Source organism: Sinohyriopsis cumingii, chromosome 12, assembly GCF_028554795.1.
Source record: "Sinohyriopsis cumingii isolate HCF-2022 chromosome 12, ASM2855479v2, whole genome shotgun sequence".
Taxonomy (NCBI): Eukaryota; Metazoa; Mollusca; class Bivalvia; order Unionida; family Unionidae; genus Sinohyriopsis; species Sinohyriopsis cumingii.
This window is the reverse complement of record NC_142972.1, coordinates 6,048,795-6,065,804: the sequence shown is the minus strand read 5'-3', so window position 1 is coordinate 6,065,804 and position 17,010 is coordinate 6,048,795. Positions and strand designations below refer to the sequence as shown.

The 17,010-nt window shown below is 33.6% G+C and overlaps 1 protein-coding gene across 1 annotated transcript in view; it reads right to left on the bottom strand.

Moving 5' to 3' along the window:
• Nucleotides 1–17,010, bottom strand: part of LOC149785949 (uncharacterized) — a 213,286-nt gene that overhangs the window by 44,695 nt on the left and 151,581 nt on the right. Inside the window, exons 7-8 of the mRNA XM_089976201.1 lie at nt 10,566–10,729; nt 1,661–1,747 (exon numbers count right to left, since the gene is read on the bottom strand). Of these exons, the coding sequence (XP_089832327.1) occupies nt 1,661–1,747; nt 10,566–10,729 (251 nt within the window). The remainder of the gene's footprint in view (nt 1–1,660; nt 1,748–10,565; nt 10,730–17,010) is intronic.

Sequence of the window (17,010 nt, the reverse complement as noted above, 5' to 3'; positions counted from 1 at the left end):
CATATTACATGTAGTCCTTAAGTCATGTATTAACTTCATTGCATAATATTACATCTAGTCCTTAAGTCATGTGTTAACTTCATTGCATAATATTACATGTAGTACTTAAGTCATGTATTAACTTCATTGCATAATATTACATCTAGTCCTTAAGTCATGTATTAACTTCATTGCATAATATTACATCTAGTCCTTAAGTCATGTGTTAACTTCATTGCATAATATTACATGTAGTACTTAAGTCATGTATTAACTTCATTGCATAATATTACATCTAGTCCTTAAGTCATGTATTAACTTCATTGCATAATATTACATCTAGTCCTTAAGTCATGTATTAACTACATCGCATATTACATGTAGTCCTTAAGTCATGTATTAACTTCATTGCATATTACATGTAGTCCTTAAGTCATGTTTTAACTTCATTGCATAATATTACATGTAGTCCTTAAGTCATGTATTAACTTCATCGCATAATATTACATCTAGTCCTTAAGTCATGTATTAACTTCATTGCATATTACATGTAGTCCTTAAGTCATGTATTAACTTCATTGCATAATATTACATCTAGTCCTTCAGTCATGTATTAACTTCATTGCATATTGCATGTAGTCCTTAAGTCATGTGTTAACTTCATTGCATAATATTACATGTAGTCCTTAAGTCATGTATTAACTTCATTGCATAATATTACATGTAGTCCTTAAGTCATGTATTAACTTCATCGCATAATATTACATCTAGTCCTTAAGTCATGTATTAACTTCATTGCATATTACATGTAGTCCTTAAGTCATGTATTAACTTCATTGCATAATATTACATCTAGTCCTTCAGTCATGTATTAACTTCATTGCATATTACATGTAGTCCTTAAGTCATGTGTTAACTTCATTGCATAATATTACATGCAGTACTTAAGTCACGTATTAACTTCAGTGCATAATATTACATCTAGTCCTTAAGTCATGTATTAACTTCATTGCATAATATTACATCTAGTCCTTAAGTCATGTATTAACTTCATTGCATAATATTATGTCTAGTCCTTAAGTCATGTATTAACTTCATTGCATATTACATGTAGTCCTTAAGTCATGTATTAACTTCATTGCATAATATTACATGTAGTCCTTAAGTCATGTATTAACTTCATTGCATAATATTACATGTAGTCCTTAAGTCATGTATTAACTTCATCGCATAATATTACATCTAGTCCTTAAGTCATGTATTAACTTCATTGCATATTACATGTAGTCCTTAAGTCATGTATTAACTTCATTGCATAATATTACATGCAGTACTTAAGTCATGTATTAACTTCATTGCATAATATTACATCTAGTCCTTAAGTCATGTATTAACTTCATCGCATAATATTATATGTAGTCCTTAAGTCATGTATTAACTTCATTGCATATTACATGTAGTCCTTAAGTCATGTATTAACTTCATTGCATAATATTACATGTAGTCCTTAAGTCATGTATTAACTTCATTGCATAATATTACATGTAGTCCTTAAGTCATGTATTAACTTCATTGCATAATATTACATATAGTCCTTAAGTCAAGCTTTCTAGTGATTGATTCTACTTGATAAGGTTATCATGACAAATTTAGAGCCCTACACGTCCACATCGTTACTTACAGCAATCACAGACAACAGGTTACCACGGCTACCGACGTTGGACTTGGCAGAAGCAACTAAAGTGTCTATATCTTCTTCTTCTGATCTCTACATGACAACATGCAAACATCATAATGACATGCAAACATAGAATGCAAAATGTACAACAAAGGAAATAATATTGCAAATAAGATTACACTATGATAATGAAAATGTAATAATAACAATAATAATAATAAAATTAACAACAATAATGAGCATTTAAAAATGACAAAACAAGTTGCATGGCTGAACAATTTTTTTCAAACCAAGCCTATTTAATGTAAAAGAACTAAAAGTAGTTGATATGCTTAAGGCAACAAAAAAATGACTTTGGGTTGTTTTCTGGCACCAAAATGGAGGTGGTTCTTCTTTCCTTACTTTATTATCCGTCATTATTTTGTTTGATCAACATCTCCATGCATATATGAAAATAAAATCTAATTTTTAAGAACATATATTTTAAAAGTATTTCCCATAAATTATATATATATATATATATATATATATATATATGTGTGTGTGTGTGTGTGTGTGTTGTGCCTAATTTGGGATAAATAGAGCTGGAATGCCAGAGGGGAAAAGTATTAAAGGAAAATTCATTAAATAGCTAGAATACCATTTTCAATTTGCAGTTAAGACAAATGACAATGTAATATAGCATGTGGTTTAGAGTTTTGCAGTTAAGATGAATGGCTATGTGATATAGCAGTTGTTTTAGAATTGGGCAACATCACCAATGCAGAAATTTATAACTTGACACCATCAAAGTAGGACTTGATTTCTTGACACCATCAAACTAGGACTTGATTTCTTGACATCATCATCAAAGTAGGACTTTATTACTTGACAATATCATTAGAGTAGGACTTTATTGACAACATCATCAAAGTAAGACTTTATTACTTGTCAACATCAAAGTAGGACTTTATTACTTGTCAATATCAAAGAAGGACTTTATTACTTGACAACATCAAAGTGGGACTTTATTACCTGACATCATCAAAGTAGGAATTTATTACTTAACATCATCAAAGTAGAATTTTATTACTTGACAACATCAAAGTAGGACTTTATTACTTGACAATATCAAAGTAGGACTTTATTACTTGACAATATCATTAGAGTAGGACTTTATTACTTGACAACATCAAAGTTGGACTTTATTATTTGACAACATCAAAGTAGGACTTTATTATATGAATCATTAAAATAGGCTTTATTGCTTTACATAAAAGACTGTTATTTGACAACCTCATAAATTTAGGACTTTATTATCTGACATCAAAGCAGGACTTTATTACTTGACAATATCAAAGTAGGACTTTATTACTTGACAACATCATTAAAGTAGACTTTACCTGACAGCATAAAAGGACTGTGTTATTTGACATAAATTTAGGACATCATTATTTGACATTATCAAAGAAGGACTTTATTTCTTGACAACATCATCAAAAACAGGAATTTATTAATTGACAACATCAAAGTAACAGTTTATTACCTGACAGCATCAAAGTAGGACTTTATTACTGGACAACAACATAAAAGTAGGACTTTATTACTTCATAACATCATCAAAGTACGACTTCACTGCACATGGGTCAAAGCAGAAGTCATTTGTTTAAGACTAATTTGGTACTAGAATGAACAAAAGAGACTACTGGCACATCTGCATGTCACAGGCTACAAAAGGCACATCAACATATTCAGTATTGCATCTTATTTAAAACACCACTGGAATTTAATCACAATGTTATTCACTAGGACTGGCAATGGAATTAGCTTGGTCAATTTGGAATTTAATTCACAATACTGTAAGTTCTTTTTAAATTTTCAATTTGTATTCTACAGAAATGAAATAATTGCAGAATTGTACTAATCTTGTTGAATTTTACAAAACTTGTGGGTTTTTGCTCTTTTCTATTACTTAGTAGATACCAGAGAGTTGTTAGATATATATTTATAGTTACCTGACAGTAACAAACTCACTTTTTTCAACATATAACATGTTTTTCATGTTAAGATTTTTAAAATATGTCATTTCAAATTTTTAAGTTGGGCTGAAATTCATGACAACAGACCCTGCTACTTTGGTCAGAAGTCATGGCTGAGCAGCAATGAAATTATAATTGAGGGCAAAGACAGAAGGGCAAAAACTCCATAAAATGTTGTTGGAAAATGGTGAAAACTGAAGTCAGTCTAGTTCACCTTAATGTCAAAACTCATATTAAGACTAGCTGTGTACTCTCAAACCCAAATCAAACCAAATCCATATCGTTTGGCCTAGATGTGTACTCTCAAACCCAAATCAATCTATATCATTAGGCCAAGTTGTGTACTCTCAAACCCAAATCAATCAATATCACTAGGCCAAATTGTGTACTCTCAAACCCAAATCAATCAATATCACTAAGGGGTGCTCACCAGTTATTGTGTTCTTTTGAGAGAGTGATGTATGTAAGGTGAAGTTGTTTGCATTTGTAACATGCACAGTGGAGTGAATGTTGGCATACCTCTATGCTACTTTGATGTAATGTGGCTCAGATTTCTTTGGATAATGTACTTAAGGAAATTGTACATGATCTGTGTATGTGTGATTTGGATTTTTAACATAGCTTTAAAAAATTTCGGTCAAATCACTACGATGTCTGCAGTGTGACAGTTTATAGTGATGTCTAGCACTGGGGCATCATGCCACAGACATGTAGCATATTGATGTCCCACCCAGTCACATTATCCTGACACTGGGCCGACCAGTCCTAACACTAACCTCTCAATGCCGAGTGCCAAGTGAGGCAGCTGTTAGTACCATTTTTGTAGTCTTTCGTATGACTCAGCCAAGGATCAAACCCACGACCTCCCGCACCCAAGGTGGACGCTCTAACCACTAGGCCACCAGAGCGGTCTGTACATGATCTAAGCACACTGCTAACTAAAATGACTGCTTCCTTGTGCTAAAAAAAGTCACCCTGAATTAGTCTGAAGTACACTATCTTTAGCACCTATTAAAATAGGGAAAATGAAGTTTGCCCAACTAGTTAATACCAGCTTCTGAAGGTACAATGGATGAATCACCAAATACATAAAATGTTAAAAAAAGTTATCAGCCCTTCTTTCACAATTTACATCTGAAGTCCATTATGCGAAAATGACCAAGTGGAGCTAGCAGTTTTATGAAAGGTGCACATCTAGAGTATGGCCAAGTGTATACTCAATAACCCATATTACACACATCAATCACACTCCAAAATAAAGGGGATTGAAGGTTCTTTGAACAATACCTAAGATATTGTCTTTTTTAAATAGCCAGTATAACCAGCAAGGAAACCTGGGGAAATTCTTTTTCCTTAAAGTTTTAACCCTATGCAAAATACAAAACTGTAGAGCATTTCCATTAGGCATAGTTGTGTACTCTCAAATCCAAATCAATCTGTATCATTAAGCCGAGCTGTATACTCTCAAACCAAAATCCATCCATATCGTTAGGTCTCGCTGTGTACTCTCAAACTAAATTAAATCCATATCATTCAGATAACAAAATCAAGAAAAATGTATCTTCTTTATACAAGAAATTACCACTAGAAAAAAATCTAGTAGTATCATTTCTTTCAAATTATAACCAACAGCAAATGTGCCAAACTCATTATTCATTTCAAATTATGTACTGTATTAATCAGCTCAAATCTAATTCAAAGATAAAGGACTTAAATAGTTTCCTTTTCTCTTCAAAATGTCATGATTTGTTTCAGAAATGATTCAATATTTGTTGGTTGCAAAATGCCTCTGACTAATGACCCTCATATTTGTGTTTTCACTCCTGTTGTCTGTTACCAAACTGTGAAAACCTGATTGGATTCCTGCCATCTGCTATGAGACTGTGAAGACCTGACTGCATTGAGGTCAAGATATCTCTGTTAATTTTCATTCTGAGAATCACCAGTGAATTTATTATTTGAGGACAACTTCAACATCAACAGAATAATTATTTAGTGACAGCAACCTATTATGAATAAGGTTTAAACCTCAGTTCACATGACCTTGTTTTACAACAACCAGTTCTGACTCATTTCTACCACTACTATAAATTTGGATGTTCTATTCTTTCTCTTAGTCAGAAAATGACAATAATTGACTTCAGGTTCTCAGACACCTTTCTTACAATAAACATGTGCTCCTGGGAGCATGGAAATAAGTGTTCCACAGAAATGGTGTTTTGCCTATGAACAACTTTATGATGAAAAAGTTGTCTGCTTAGGCAGGTGAGACAGAAACACATCATGTATATTTAATTTGTATTATATGTTGAATTTTCTTAATGATTATATGCTATTTACTTTGTATTTTGTACTTGACCTTGTCCAAAATCAAGTTAATGGTGTACCTGATCAGTAACATTTATTTTGTAAATAACATAATACATGGCAAAATATTTCTCTATGATTGTAGATTAAATAATGAGATCATTTTTAGTAGTAAACATGTTTACTTTGATCTGAGTCAAAGATACAGTCTTGATTCTGACCTCAGAGACTTCCAGCATGGAAATTTCTGATTAGTTGACAGAGTATTTTCATAAAATGGCAACTGCAACTTAGGTCACGTTGAGGGGTATATAATCTTGTTTATCTAAATATTCTTGGACTAATACATTAATTTGGAATTTTAGTGAATTCAGACAAGAACATTTTGGACTATACTATTGTGATATATTAAAAAATTTAGCACATCACCACACTCCATGCCACTGGCACATAAGAACATTCAAGACTACAGGCCTTATCAACACATTCAATATTGGATTTATTTGAAATACCACTGGAATTTAATTGGAACTTCATACATTTGGACTTGTGATAGAACTCTAAGGACTATTTGGAATTTAATTCATAACACTAAGTTCTTTTTATATTCTTACTTTGAATTCTAGTGAAATAAATTATGTTTAATTTTACAAAACTTGATTTTCACTCTTTTCTGTTACATAGTTTAAGATCCAAGACTCAAAACACAAAACATATCAAGGTAATAAGAAAGTTTCCATTATTTACAGCAACTGATACTGACAATAATGCCACCAGTCATCTGCTATTGTAGGTGAGTAGGAACTCCTAGCATATCAAAATAGTATATTTCTACACAAGGTAATAATATACAAACTTATTTTCACTTAATTGCAATAACTTTTCCCAAAACTATAACACTGGACCTTACCATAAATGCCACAGAACTGTCACCATTACCTATTTCCCTCATTCCTATACATGAAACTACAGCTTCCCTATTCGACAAAGTCACCTGGCATAAGCCTATACCAGGTGAGCCTACAGAGTGACACCACAGATAATGTCATTTTGGTTATAATGTCTTGAACATCTACAAGGTTTTCTGCATTGTGAATACTGAAAAGACTTTTCATGCCCTTTCTAATGAGGTACATAATGGAAAATGCCTTTTCATGCCCTTTCTAATGAGGTACATAATGGAAAATGCCTTTTCATGCCCTTTCTAATGAGGTGCATAATGGAAAATGCCTTTTCATGCCCTTTCTAATGAGGTACATAAAGGAAAATGCCCTTTCATGCCCTTTCTAATGAGGTACATAATGGAAAATGTCTTTTCATGCCCTTTCTAATGAGGTACATAATGGAAAATGCATTTTCATGCCCTTTCTAATAATAATAATAATAATAATAATAATACTTTATTTATTGAGGGTGACTCATTAGTCAATGACTATTCCCCCTTGAGGCCCTCTTAAGGATGGTATAACAATGCACATTATATGAAGATGGCAATAATTACTGTTTATTTTAACATGTTAGTATTAAAATACTAAATTCCATTATCTATTAGAAACACATACATGCTCATGATATCTCTTCTTAAATACTCTAATATTTTCAGCAGATTTTACATGTAGTGGAAGCTTATTCCACAGAACTGTACCAGAGTATTGAAAACTCTTTTTAAATTGCTCTGTTCTTGGTTTTGGTACTAGAAGGTTTCCATGTGATATTGATCTCAACTGGTATTCTGTTGAAAAAGACCTGAATAAGTCCTGAAGATACTCTGGTGCAGTTCCTTTGTAGACATTTATATAAAAGAACTGCCTTGTTAAAATATATCCTGTCATATATTGTGAACCATCTGAGTTCTGTAAATAATGCTTTTGAGGGATGATCAACAGATGCATCTAAAATTACATGTGCTGCTCGTTTCTGAAGTTTATAAATCCTGTCAAGCTCAGATTTAGCACAGTTTCCCCATACATTAGAACAATAATCCATTGTTGGAAGAATATATGACTTGTATTATAGATTGCGAGTTTCCATAGGTAAATATTTCTTGATTCTGCTGAGAAGGGCAATTTTGGATGACATTGTTTTACAAAGCTTATCAATATGGTCATTCCATAATAAATTATTATCTACGGACACACCTACAAGCCTTTCATGTTTGACATTTTCTAATGGATGATTATTTATTGCAAGAGACAGTTTTGGGTTCCCTGACTTGTGTACCTTTTGTGATGTCTCCAAAATCATACATTTTGTTTTACCTTCATTAATTACCATCCTATTTTGTTGTGCCCAGATTTGGATTCTAATAAGGTCTGAGTTTAATCTCATTTGGATAACTTCAGTATCAGAACTAGATATATATAAGGTTGCATCATCTGCAAACAAATCTGTATTTGTGGATTCATTATTTAATAGTAGATCACTGACATAGATAAGGAAGAGGAGAAGGCCCAAAACTAAACCTTGAGGGACTCATGAATGAATAGTGCGAGTTTGAGAGTTAATCTTGCCAATGCTTACTTGTTGAGACCTTTGGTTTAGGTATGATCTAAACCAGTTTAAAGAAGGACTGTCAAACCTGTAACAGTTCAACTTTCGCAGCAGAAATTCATGATCAACAAGATCAAAGGCTTTCTTGAAGTCAAGGAAAACAATCCCAGTCATATATCCATTATCCATTTCCTTCAGCCAAAGATCAATTAATTTGGTAAGTTCTGTTTGGCATGAGTGGTACTTTCGAAATCCTGATTGCACTTTATTAAATAGAGAGTATGTTTCAAAAACTTTATAGACCTGAATGGCTACATGCTTTTCAAATAGTTTTGACAATACAGGTAGAATTGATATTGGTCTGTAATTCCCAGGATCCTCCTTTTCTCCTTTCTTAAAGATAGGTGTAACCTTTGCACATTTCAGTGTTTCTAGAAAATTACCACTCATCATACTTAAATTTATGATATACGTTAGTGACTTTGTTATTACTGGTGCAGCAATTTTAAGCATTCGTGGACCAATACTGAGGTACATATTGGAAAATGCTTCTAATGATACAGATGATACGCCATCTTTTTCCATTCAAGAAATAGGAAAAAAATTTTCCCACATTGCTGTATGAGTATCAGAGAGTTTTCCAGTGTTGAACACTAGTAAAGGATAGCTCTATCTTACAACATATATGACTTCATCAATTGGACATTCTTTCATAATAATCAAGATAAATACTAACTGGAACATGTCTACATACTAACTGCAACATGTCTACACACTAACTGCAACAAGTCTACATACTAACTGCAACATGTCTACATAGTAACTGCAACATGCTTACATACTAACTGCATGTCTACATACTAAAACAAGTAGAGGTTGAAGTGTTCCCGAAAATGGGATGACTGACCTAGTTTTATATATGGCATCTTCAGTCCAATTTTGAGAGAAAAAAACCACTGTTGTAAATGTTATTTTGTTAAAAAATTTATTTCCTCCTTATCATTTCTCAAATCAATTCTAGATCAAAGTTTAACTGAGGGCTTTCTGATAAAAAAATTCTCCATCTCCATTAATCTTATCAACAAGATTTCACACTAGTGGGGTTTCAATATCTCACACCAGTGTGATTTCAATATCTCACACCAGTGGGATTTCAATATCTTGCACTAGTGGGATTTCAATATCTCAAACTAGTGGGATTTCAATATCTCAGACCAGTGGGATTTCAGTATCTTGCACCAGTGCACATAATGGATTATACTGTTCTTGCCAATGAAAGCTGAGATTAATATGAATAATTGTTGGAGCTGGCAATGCAGTAAGGAAATCCAAGGCATTGCAATAAGCAATCAGTCTCCAAGTTATGTTATTTATTCTTTGCAAGGTTCTTTTATCAACAAATGACACTCCAAGACTGGGATTTTCTTCTCTCTGTGCCAACCACAAAATTTTGTTTCATTTTACTTGTACACTTGCTTATCATTTTATTTTATGAATTAGTTATACAAAAAATTCACATTAATTTTATTGTTAATACTTTTAATTGCTGATATGCTAAACACTGTATAAATAGCTGGGATAAACCAATGAATGAAACATAACATTGTATAAACATATGGGATAAACCAATGAATGAAACATAACATTGTATAAATATATGGGATAAACCAATGAAAGAAACATAACATTGTATAAACATATGGGATAAACCAACAAAAGAAACAAAACAAACACTGTATAAACATCTGGGATCAACCAATGAATGAAACATAACAAACACTGTATAAACATCTGGGATCAACCAATGAATGAAACATAACAAACACTGTATAAACATCTGGCATCAACCAATGAATGAAACATAACATTGTACAAACATCTGGCATCAACCAATGAATGAAACATAACATTGTACAAACATCTGGGATCAACCAATGAAGTTTCTAAAAATGAGTATAGTTTCGCATAATGTTAACATTAGTATCAGTGATAAATTTCACTTGAAACAATGAGAAATAAGATGTCTGACAATATTTTGGAAAGACATACATACAAAGGTATATGACATCATTTGCAAACTATCCATTACTTACATCAGTGGCAGTAGATCGGGTGGATGGAATGGAAGACTGACTGTAACCACTGTCTGTCCGCTTGTGTTCTGGTGTGTGACCAACAGAGGTAGGCAAGCTAACATGACCACTGTCCTCCTGGCTAGCAGAACTCTCTGATCTCTCCAATGGTGAGGTTCTCTTTTCTGAAAGTGAGAAATACAAAAAAAACTATAAATAAATATATTCACATAATTTACAGTGGCATAATTCTCTAGTCTAATTCTGAGAGAAATCAAATTTGCAAATTGACCTCTCATTGTGAAGAATGACACAAAATATTCTACCTTTAGTCAAAAATTAATCTGTAAGCATAGCATATTGGCAGTAACCAGCATGCAATAAATTTGCAACAATTTAATGAGGCTAAAACATTAATTAACAATTTCTGGCAATTGAGATCTGGGCAAGACAGTGGATGTCACATGACTTCACCTGAAGAAGACTACAGTTAACAGTCTTATACACCTAAGACTATGACTGACTTTACAAAAATAATTAATCCTCAATTCCTAAACATTATCGGTAGTAAGCTTCACCAAATTTATACAGGTAGTAGTGGAGATATGGGCATAAATCTTTAGCACTAAGGTGATGCAACTGTTGATGGGAAACATCATCATCACTACATTTTGCATTTGTCTCCAAAAATGACCAGACAAAAACCTACAAACTCAAATTCTTACCTGCAAATTTCTTCTCAGCATTGAAGTTTAATCAACAAGCCAAGAGAGGTCAAATTATATCCTTTTTCAAAAGATACATTTGACTTTTCAGTTTGTTGTAATGGTGACCATAATGACTGTACATCAGATTACATGTAACAGAAGTCCCCCAAAGGAATGGTGACCATAATGACTGTACATCACATTACATGTAACAGAAGTCCCCCAAAGGAATGGTGACCATAATGACTATACATCAGATTACATGTAACAGAAGTCCCCCAAAAGGAATGGTGACCATAATGACTATACATCAGATTACATGTAAATAGAAGTCCCTCAATGGAATGGTGACCATAATGATTGTACATCAGATTACATGTAAATAGAAGTCCCTCAGTGGAATGGTGACCATAATGACTGTACATCAGATTACATGTAACAGAAGTCCCTCAATGGAACTGTGACCATAATGACTGTACATCAGATTACATTTAAACAGAAGTCCCCCAATGGAATGGTGACCATAATGACTGTACAGCAGATTACATGTAACAGAAGTCCTCCAATGGAATGGTGACCATAATGACTGTACATCAGATTACATGTAACAGAAGTCCCTCAATGGAATGGTGACCATAATGACTGTACATCAGATTACATGTAACAGAAGTCCCTTAATGGAATGGTGACCATAATGATTGTACATTAGATTACATGTAACAGGGGTCCCTCAATGGAATGGTAACCATAATGATTGTACATCATTGTACATCAGATTACATGTAAACAGAGGACCCTCAATGGAATGGTGACCAGAATGATTGTACATGAATTAATTTGACATCCTTTTAACTAATTTGACAGCTTGGCATTTTTTGAACTAATCTGACAGATTGGCATCCCTTCAACTAATATGACAGATTGGCATGTTTTTTTAATTTGCATCCTTTGAACTAATATGACTGGCAATATTTGAACTAATCTAACAAATTGGTATTCTTGAACTAATCTGATGGATTGGCATTCTTTGAACTGATGACAGATTGGCATCCTTCAACTAATATGACAGACTGGCATCCTTTGAACTAATCTGACAGACTAGCATCCTTTGAACTAATTTGACAAACTGGCATACTTTGAATGAATTTGATGGATTGTCATCCTTTGAACTAATTTGACAGACTGGCATCCTTTGAACTAATCTGACAGACTGGCATCCTCTAAATATGAAAGAATTTGATGTCACTATGCTCTTTGTAGAATCATGTGCAAACTAGTCAAGCATTTTAATATACATTGTGAAAATTTATCTGTGGTGAATGACCAGCACAAAACAGACCAAGGACCAAACACAGCATGGACCAAGGACCAAACACAATATGGACTAAGGACCAAATACAAAAAGGACCAAGAACCAAACAAAATATGGACCAAGGACCAAACACAATATGGACCAAGAACCAAACAATATTGACCAAGGACCAAACACAGTATTGACCAAGAACCAAACACAATCTCAACCAAGGACCAAATCATCATTGTATTTGGTGTATGTCTAAATAATTATAGATGGAAAATTTAACACTCTTACTGGCATGTCAGTTTTTTTTTTATTCTTCCATGGGTCAGGGATGACATGACAGGTTAAAATAAATCTTCAGTTTGAAACATCTTATTTATTTTATTTATTTATTTACTCATTAAAACATTTCGTGCTGAGTGACTTTTGTACACATTAAAACACTGATTCATGATGATCAAGCTATAATGTACCTAATATGTCTTTCAAATAAATGTCATCTGTTTCAATATTTGTTTATATGACTATTTTTAATAAATCTTGTTAGATTTATATTGAATTTGTTTACATCATTGTAAATCCATACTGTCTGCATACTGGTGAGATGATTGTTGCATTTTATTAAAAGCAAATGATTGGAAGGGAAATCATAAAGTTTGCAGTCAATGTCTTGATACTGAACTAGATTTATGGTGATGTCAATAAAGCTAATCTGATCGTTTTCCATAAGTAATTCAAGTTTTAGAAATGACACCATTTTCAAACATAAAAAACAGAAAATGATATGTACAAAAGCAGCATCAGAGACTAATGGCAGACAACCTACTAAATGTGAAGAACACTTACCATATATATTCGTTTATAAGTCAAGTCAAATTGAAAAATACAAAGATCCAGGTCTGCCATAGCATAATGCACCTGCAGATCAGAGTCTATGTGTTTGTTCTACTGATTATTCCTAACAACTGCATAGACCCAGATCTGCTGGTGCTGGCAGATCTGGGTCTGTACAGTTTGCAGTTGGACTTGTCTTGTAAGAGACTACATATGGTATTTGTTTTCATACGAAATATAAAAAAAAGAGAAGTAATAAATTTGCTTTCAAATGAACTATTTATTAATGACACAGCTACCCAAAGACCCAACTCATTTTCCCTTTCTTTAACAAATTGTGGGAACAAGACAACGAAGCATTTCTTCCATTCTTAACCCAAGGGTTTCATCTTATAAATAAAGTGTGTATTAGTCAAAGTCTTCTTGGAGAAAAATATGCCAGAATTTTGTAAATGTAGGGTATCTACAAACACAGGTTTATCAATGGAGAAAAACCTTGTGAATAAGACAGCATAACCATTGTTCAATAGATTCAACCATCTTAATATTTAAAACCAAAATCTTTCAACATTCAGGTCAAGCTCAGTCAAAGGAATTTCAGATCATCCCAGAGTTAAACATTTTGTCATTGTCATTATCTTTTGGGATATATAAATTTAGTTACTGAATACTCAAAACTACAAAAATAATATTAAACAAAAAGTCCTTCAAATGGGCTGATGCTCTATCGGGAGAAATCAAATTTTCAGGAATTCTAGATAAGATCATTTCTTCCTTTTAACTGTTGAGTGTTGAAACAAATCTCTCATATTCTTCAGCAATAATAACATTTTCAAATTAGCTGCTGTAGTGGATATATTGAATGTCAGATTGGCACCATTTTCATTTCGGAAAAAGCAGATATCTTCAGAAGTTATTTGGTGAAAACCCAAAGTCAATATGATCACCAATTCAGGGGAAGGAGAGCAAGATTTTAAGATAGCCATCATGGCAACCATGATGGATGAAAAATCAGCACCATTTTCATTTAGGAGCACCAATGTATCATAAGAAGTGCATTAGTGAATCCCTAGGTTCATATTGCCATCCATTTCTTTGGAGTAAACAAACCAATAGTTTGAAGATAGCAACCACTGTGGCAGTATTGGGGATCAATTTGCATTATTTTCATTTTGGACAAACTAGACACCATACAAACTCTTCTGATCAAAACCCCAAGTCAAAAAATGGCTTTCCATTTAAAAGGAGTAGTAATAACAAGATTTTCAGATGGCCACCATGATTACCATATTGGACATTATCAGATAAGCATAGTTTTTATTTTGGTTCAGAAAGACTATAAGAAGACTTTTAGTGAAAACTTTGTGTTGATATGACTTTCCACTTCTAACAATGATAAGATTTTTAAGATTGCACCATTTCCAGTGTGGACCAATCATAAGAAGTCTTCTAGTGAAGCACAATGTGGATTTTGACAAGCGATATAAGAGAAGCAGCCATAACAAGATTTTCAAGATGGCTGCCATGGTGATGATAACCAACTAGACATAAACCCACACTGAAATGACCATTCATTCAGGCGGAGTGATAACAAGAATGGATGTGTGCAATGCACCATTTGTATTTAGGTCCAACAAGACATCATAAGGAATCTTTTATTGAAACCATATGTTGATATGAATATCCATTCAGGAGTAACAACCAGATTTTTCAAGATCGCTGCTGTGGTGGTCACATCTGACATCAGATCAGCACCATTTTCATTTCTGACCGACAACACAACATAAAAATTATTCCTGTAAAAATTTCATCTCATTATGACTTTCTATTCAGCCATACTTGATGTCAGATTGACACCATTTTCATTCAGAACTAGCTAGATATCATGTGGAGTCTTTTAGTGAAAATTCCATGTTGATATGACTATCCATTCAGATTTTCACTGCAGAGGCTATCAGTAATGTCCAAGCAGTACCATTTTCATTTAGGACCAACTAAATTATTGTATTAATGTGTCTGTGACGTTTCATGGCAATCTTTGAAGTAGGTTAGGAGGAGTACTGATAACACACTTGTGCTAACAGCTGGATGGACAATGGCCAACAGACCAATCAACAAGATCTTCTGGTATATGATCAGCTGGGCTAATACTGGTACATGTCCTGGATGTGTTTTGTATGAATGAAAAGCACGTATTATAATTAAGTCAATACTTTTCAAACGAAAGGCATGGAAAAGATCTTGAAGCATATTTCAATAAACAAGAGAAAATGGTTGTTTTTATTTGGTTTCTTGGCATCTGGGAGTGTTTGGACTGATTTTATTCTTTAAGTAGAAAATTATTTCCCTTGCTGGACTGTTCTTCTCATACCTGTGCAAAAATACATACTATTGATAACTATTAACTGTACCCAACACCTTCACTAAAATGAACAGAATTGCCAACAAATATAAAATAGCTCGACATGTCAATGAAACAGCTTTCTTTGCTGACTAATGAACATATGCAGCATTGCATCTGGTAACCTCATGCTTCTCCCATCACCAACCTCATGCTCCTCCCATCACCCTGCAACCTCACATTGTGAGACTCAGATGTCAATTACCATTGTTGTTATGACAGAATCACACAAGTAAACTACTAACAGAATACATATTTGGTTTTATAATTCGACAAATATTCAGCTTATTTAGCAACCTCTTTTCTATACCCACACCACCAAAAAATGAATAATTTGTTTATCTGTCATTATAGAGTCAAATGATGGCTGCATTAAAAGATAATTTCTTTCAATCCAAGTGTACTGACTGCAAACTCTAGGTTTGCTACATTTTTGCCTACTACCAATCAGTTGTGCTGTCACATGGCCGAAAGGCAGCTGTGCTGGCTGCACTATCTTCTTTGGGGTATAACAACCTCACACAGACAAGATATAGCAACCTGTTGTGTTGTGTGTCAACAAGAACTTTTGCAAATGAGTTACAAGGATAACAAAACCAGTCAGGGACCAGAGGTAACTACACTACCCCAGCAGATGCAAGGGAATGCCTCCACATTCATTCAGGCATCATCTTCTTATGCGGGAGGTCACAGGTTCGAACCCTGGTCAAGTCATACCAAAGACTTGTAAAAATAGAACTAGCAGCTACCTCACCTGGTGCTCAGCATTAAGAGGTTAGTGTTAGGACTGGTTCGCCTGGTGTCAGGAGGATGTGACTGGGTGATGATGCATGATGCCCCAATGCTAGACATCATTATAATCTGTCACAATGCAGACATCGTAGCGATATGACTGAAAAATTGGTAAAGCTACATTAAAAATCCAAAACACACAAACAAAGCTCAATCACAAACACATAACGATTCTGGTTATTAGGGGTGAGGTACATTTCCACTGGCGAACATTTAAGAAAGGGTCTAAAATCATTCGATGGGTGTGATATCACTCACACCTTGACATGTGTCAGCTTACAAATGCAAATTACCAAAACTTTGGAGTGTTACAGCTTGAAGCATATAGTTGCAACATTGTCTATTAATGAGGTTTGATTTTACTACATTGTCTATTAATGAGGTATGATTTGGCCTCATTGTCTATTAATGAGGTATGATTCGGCCTCATTG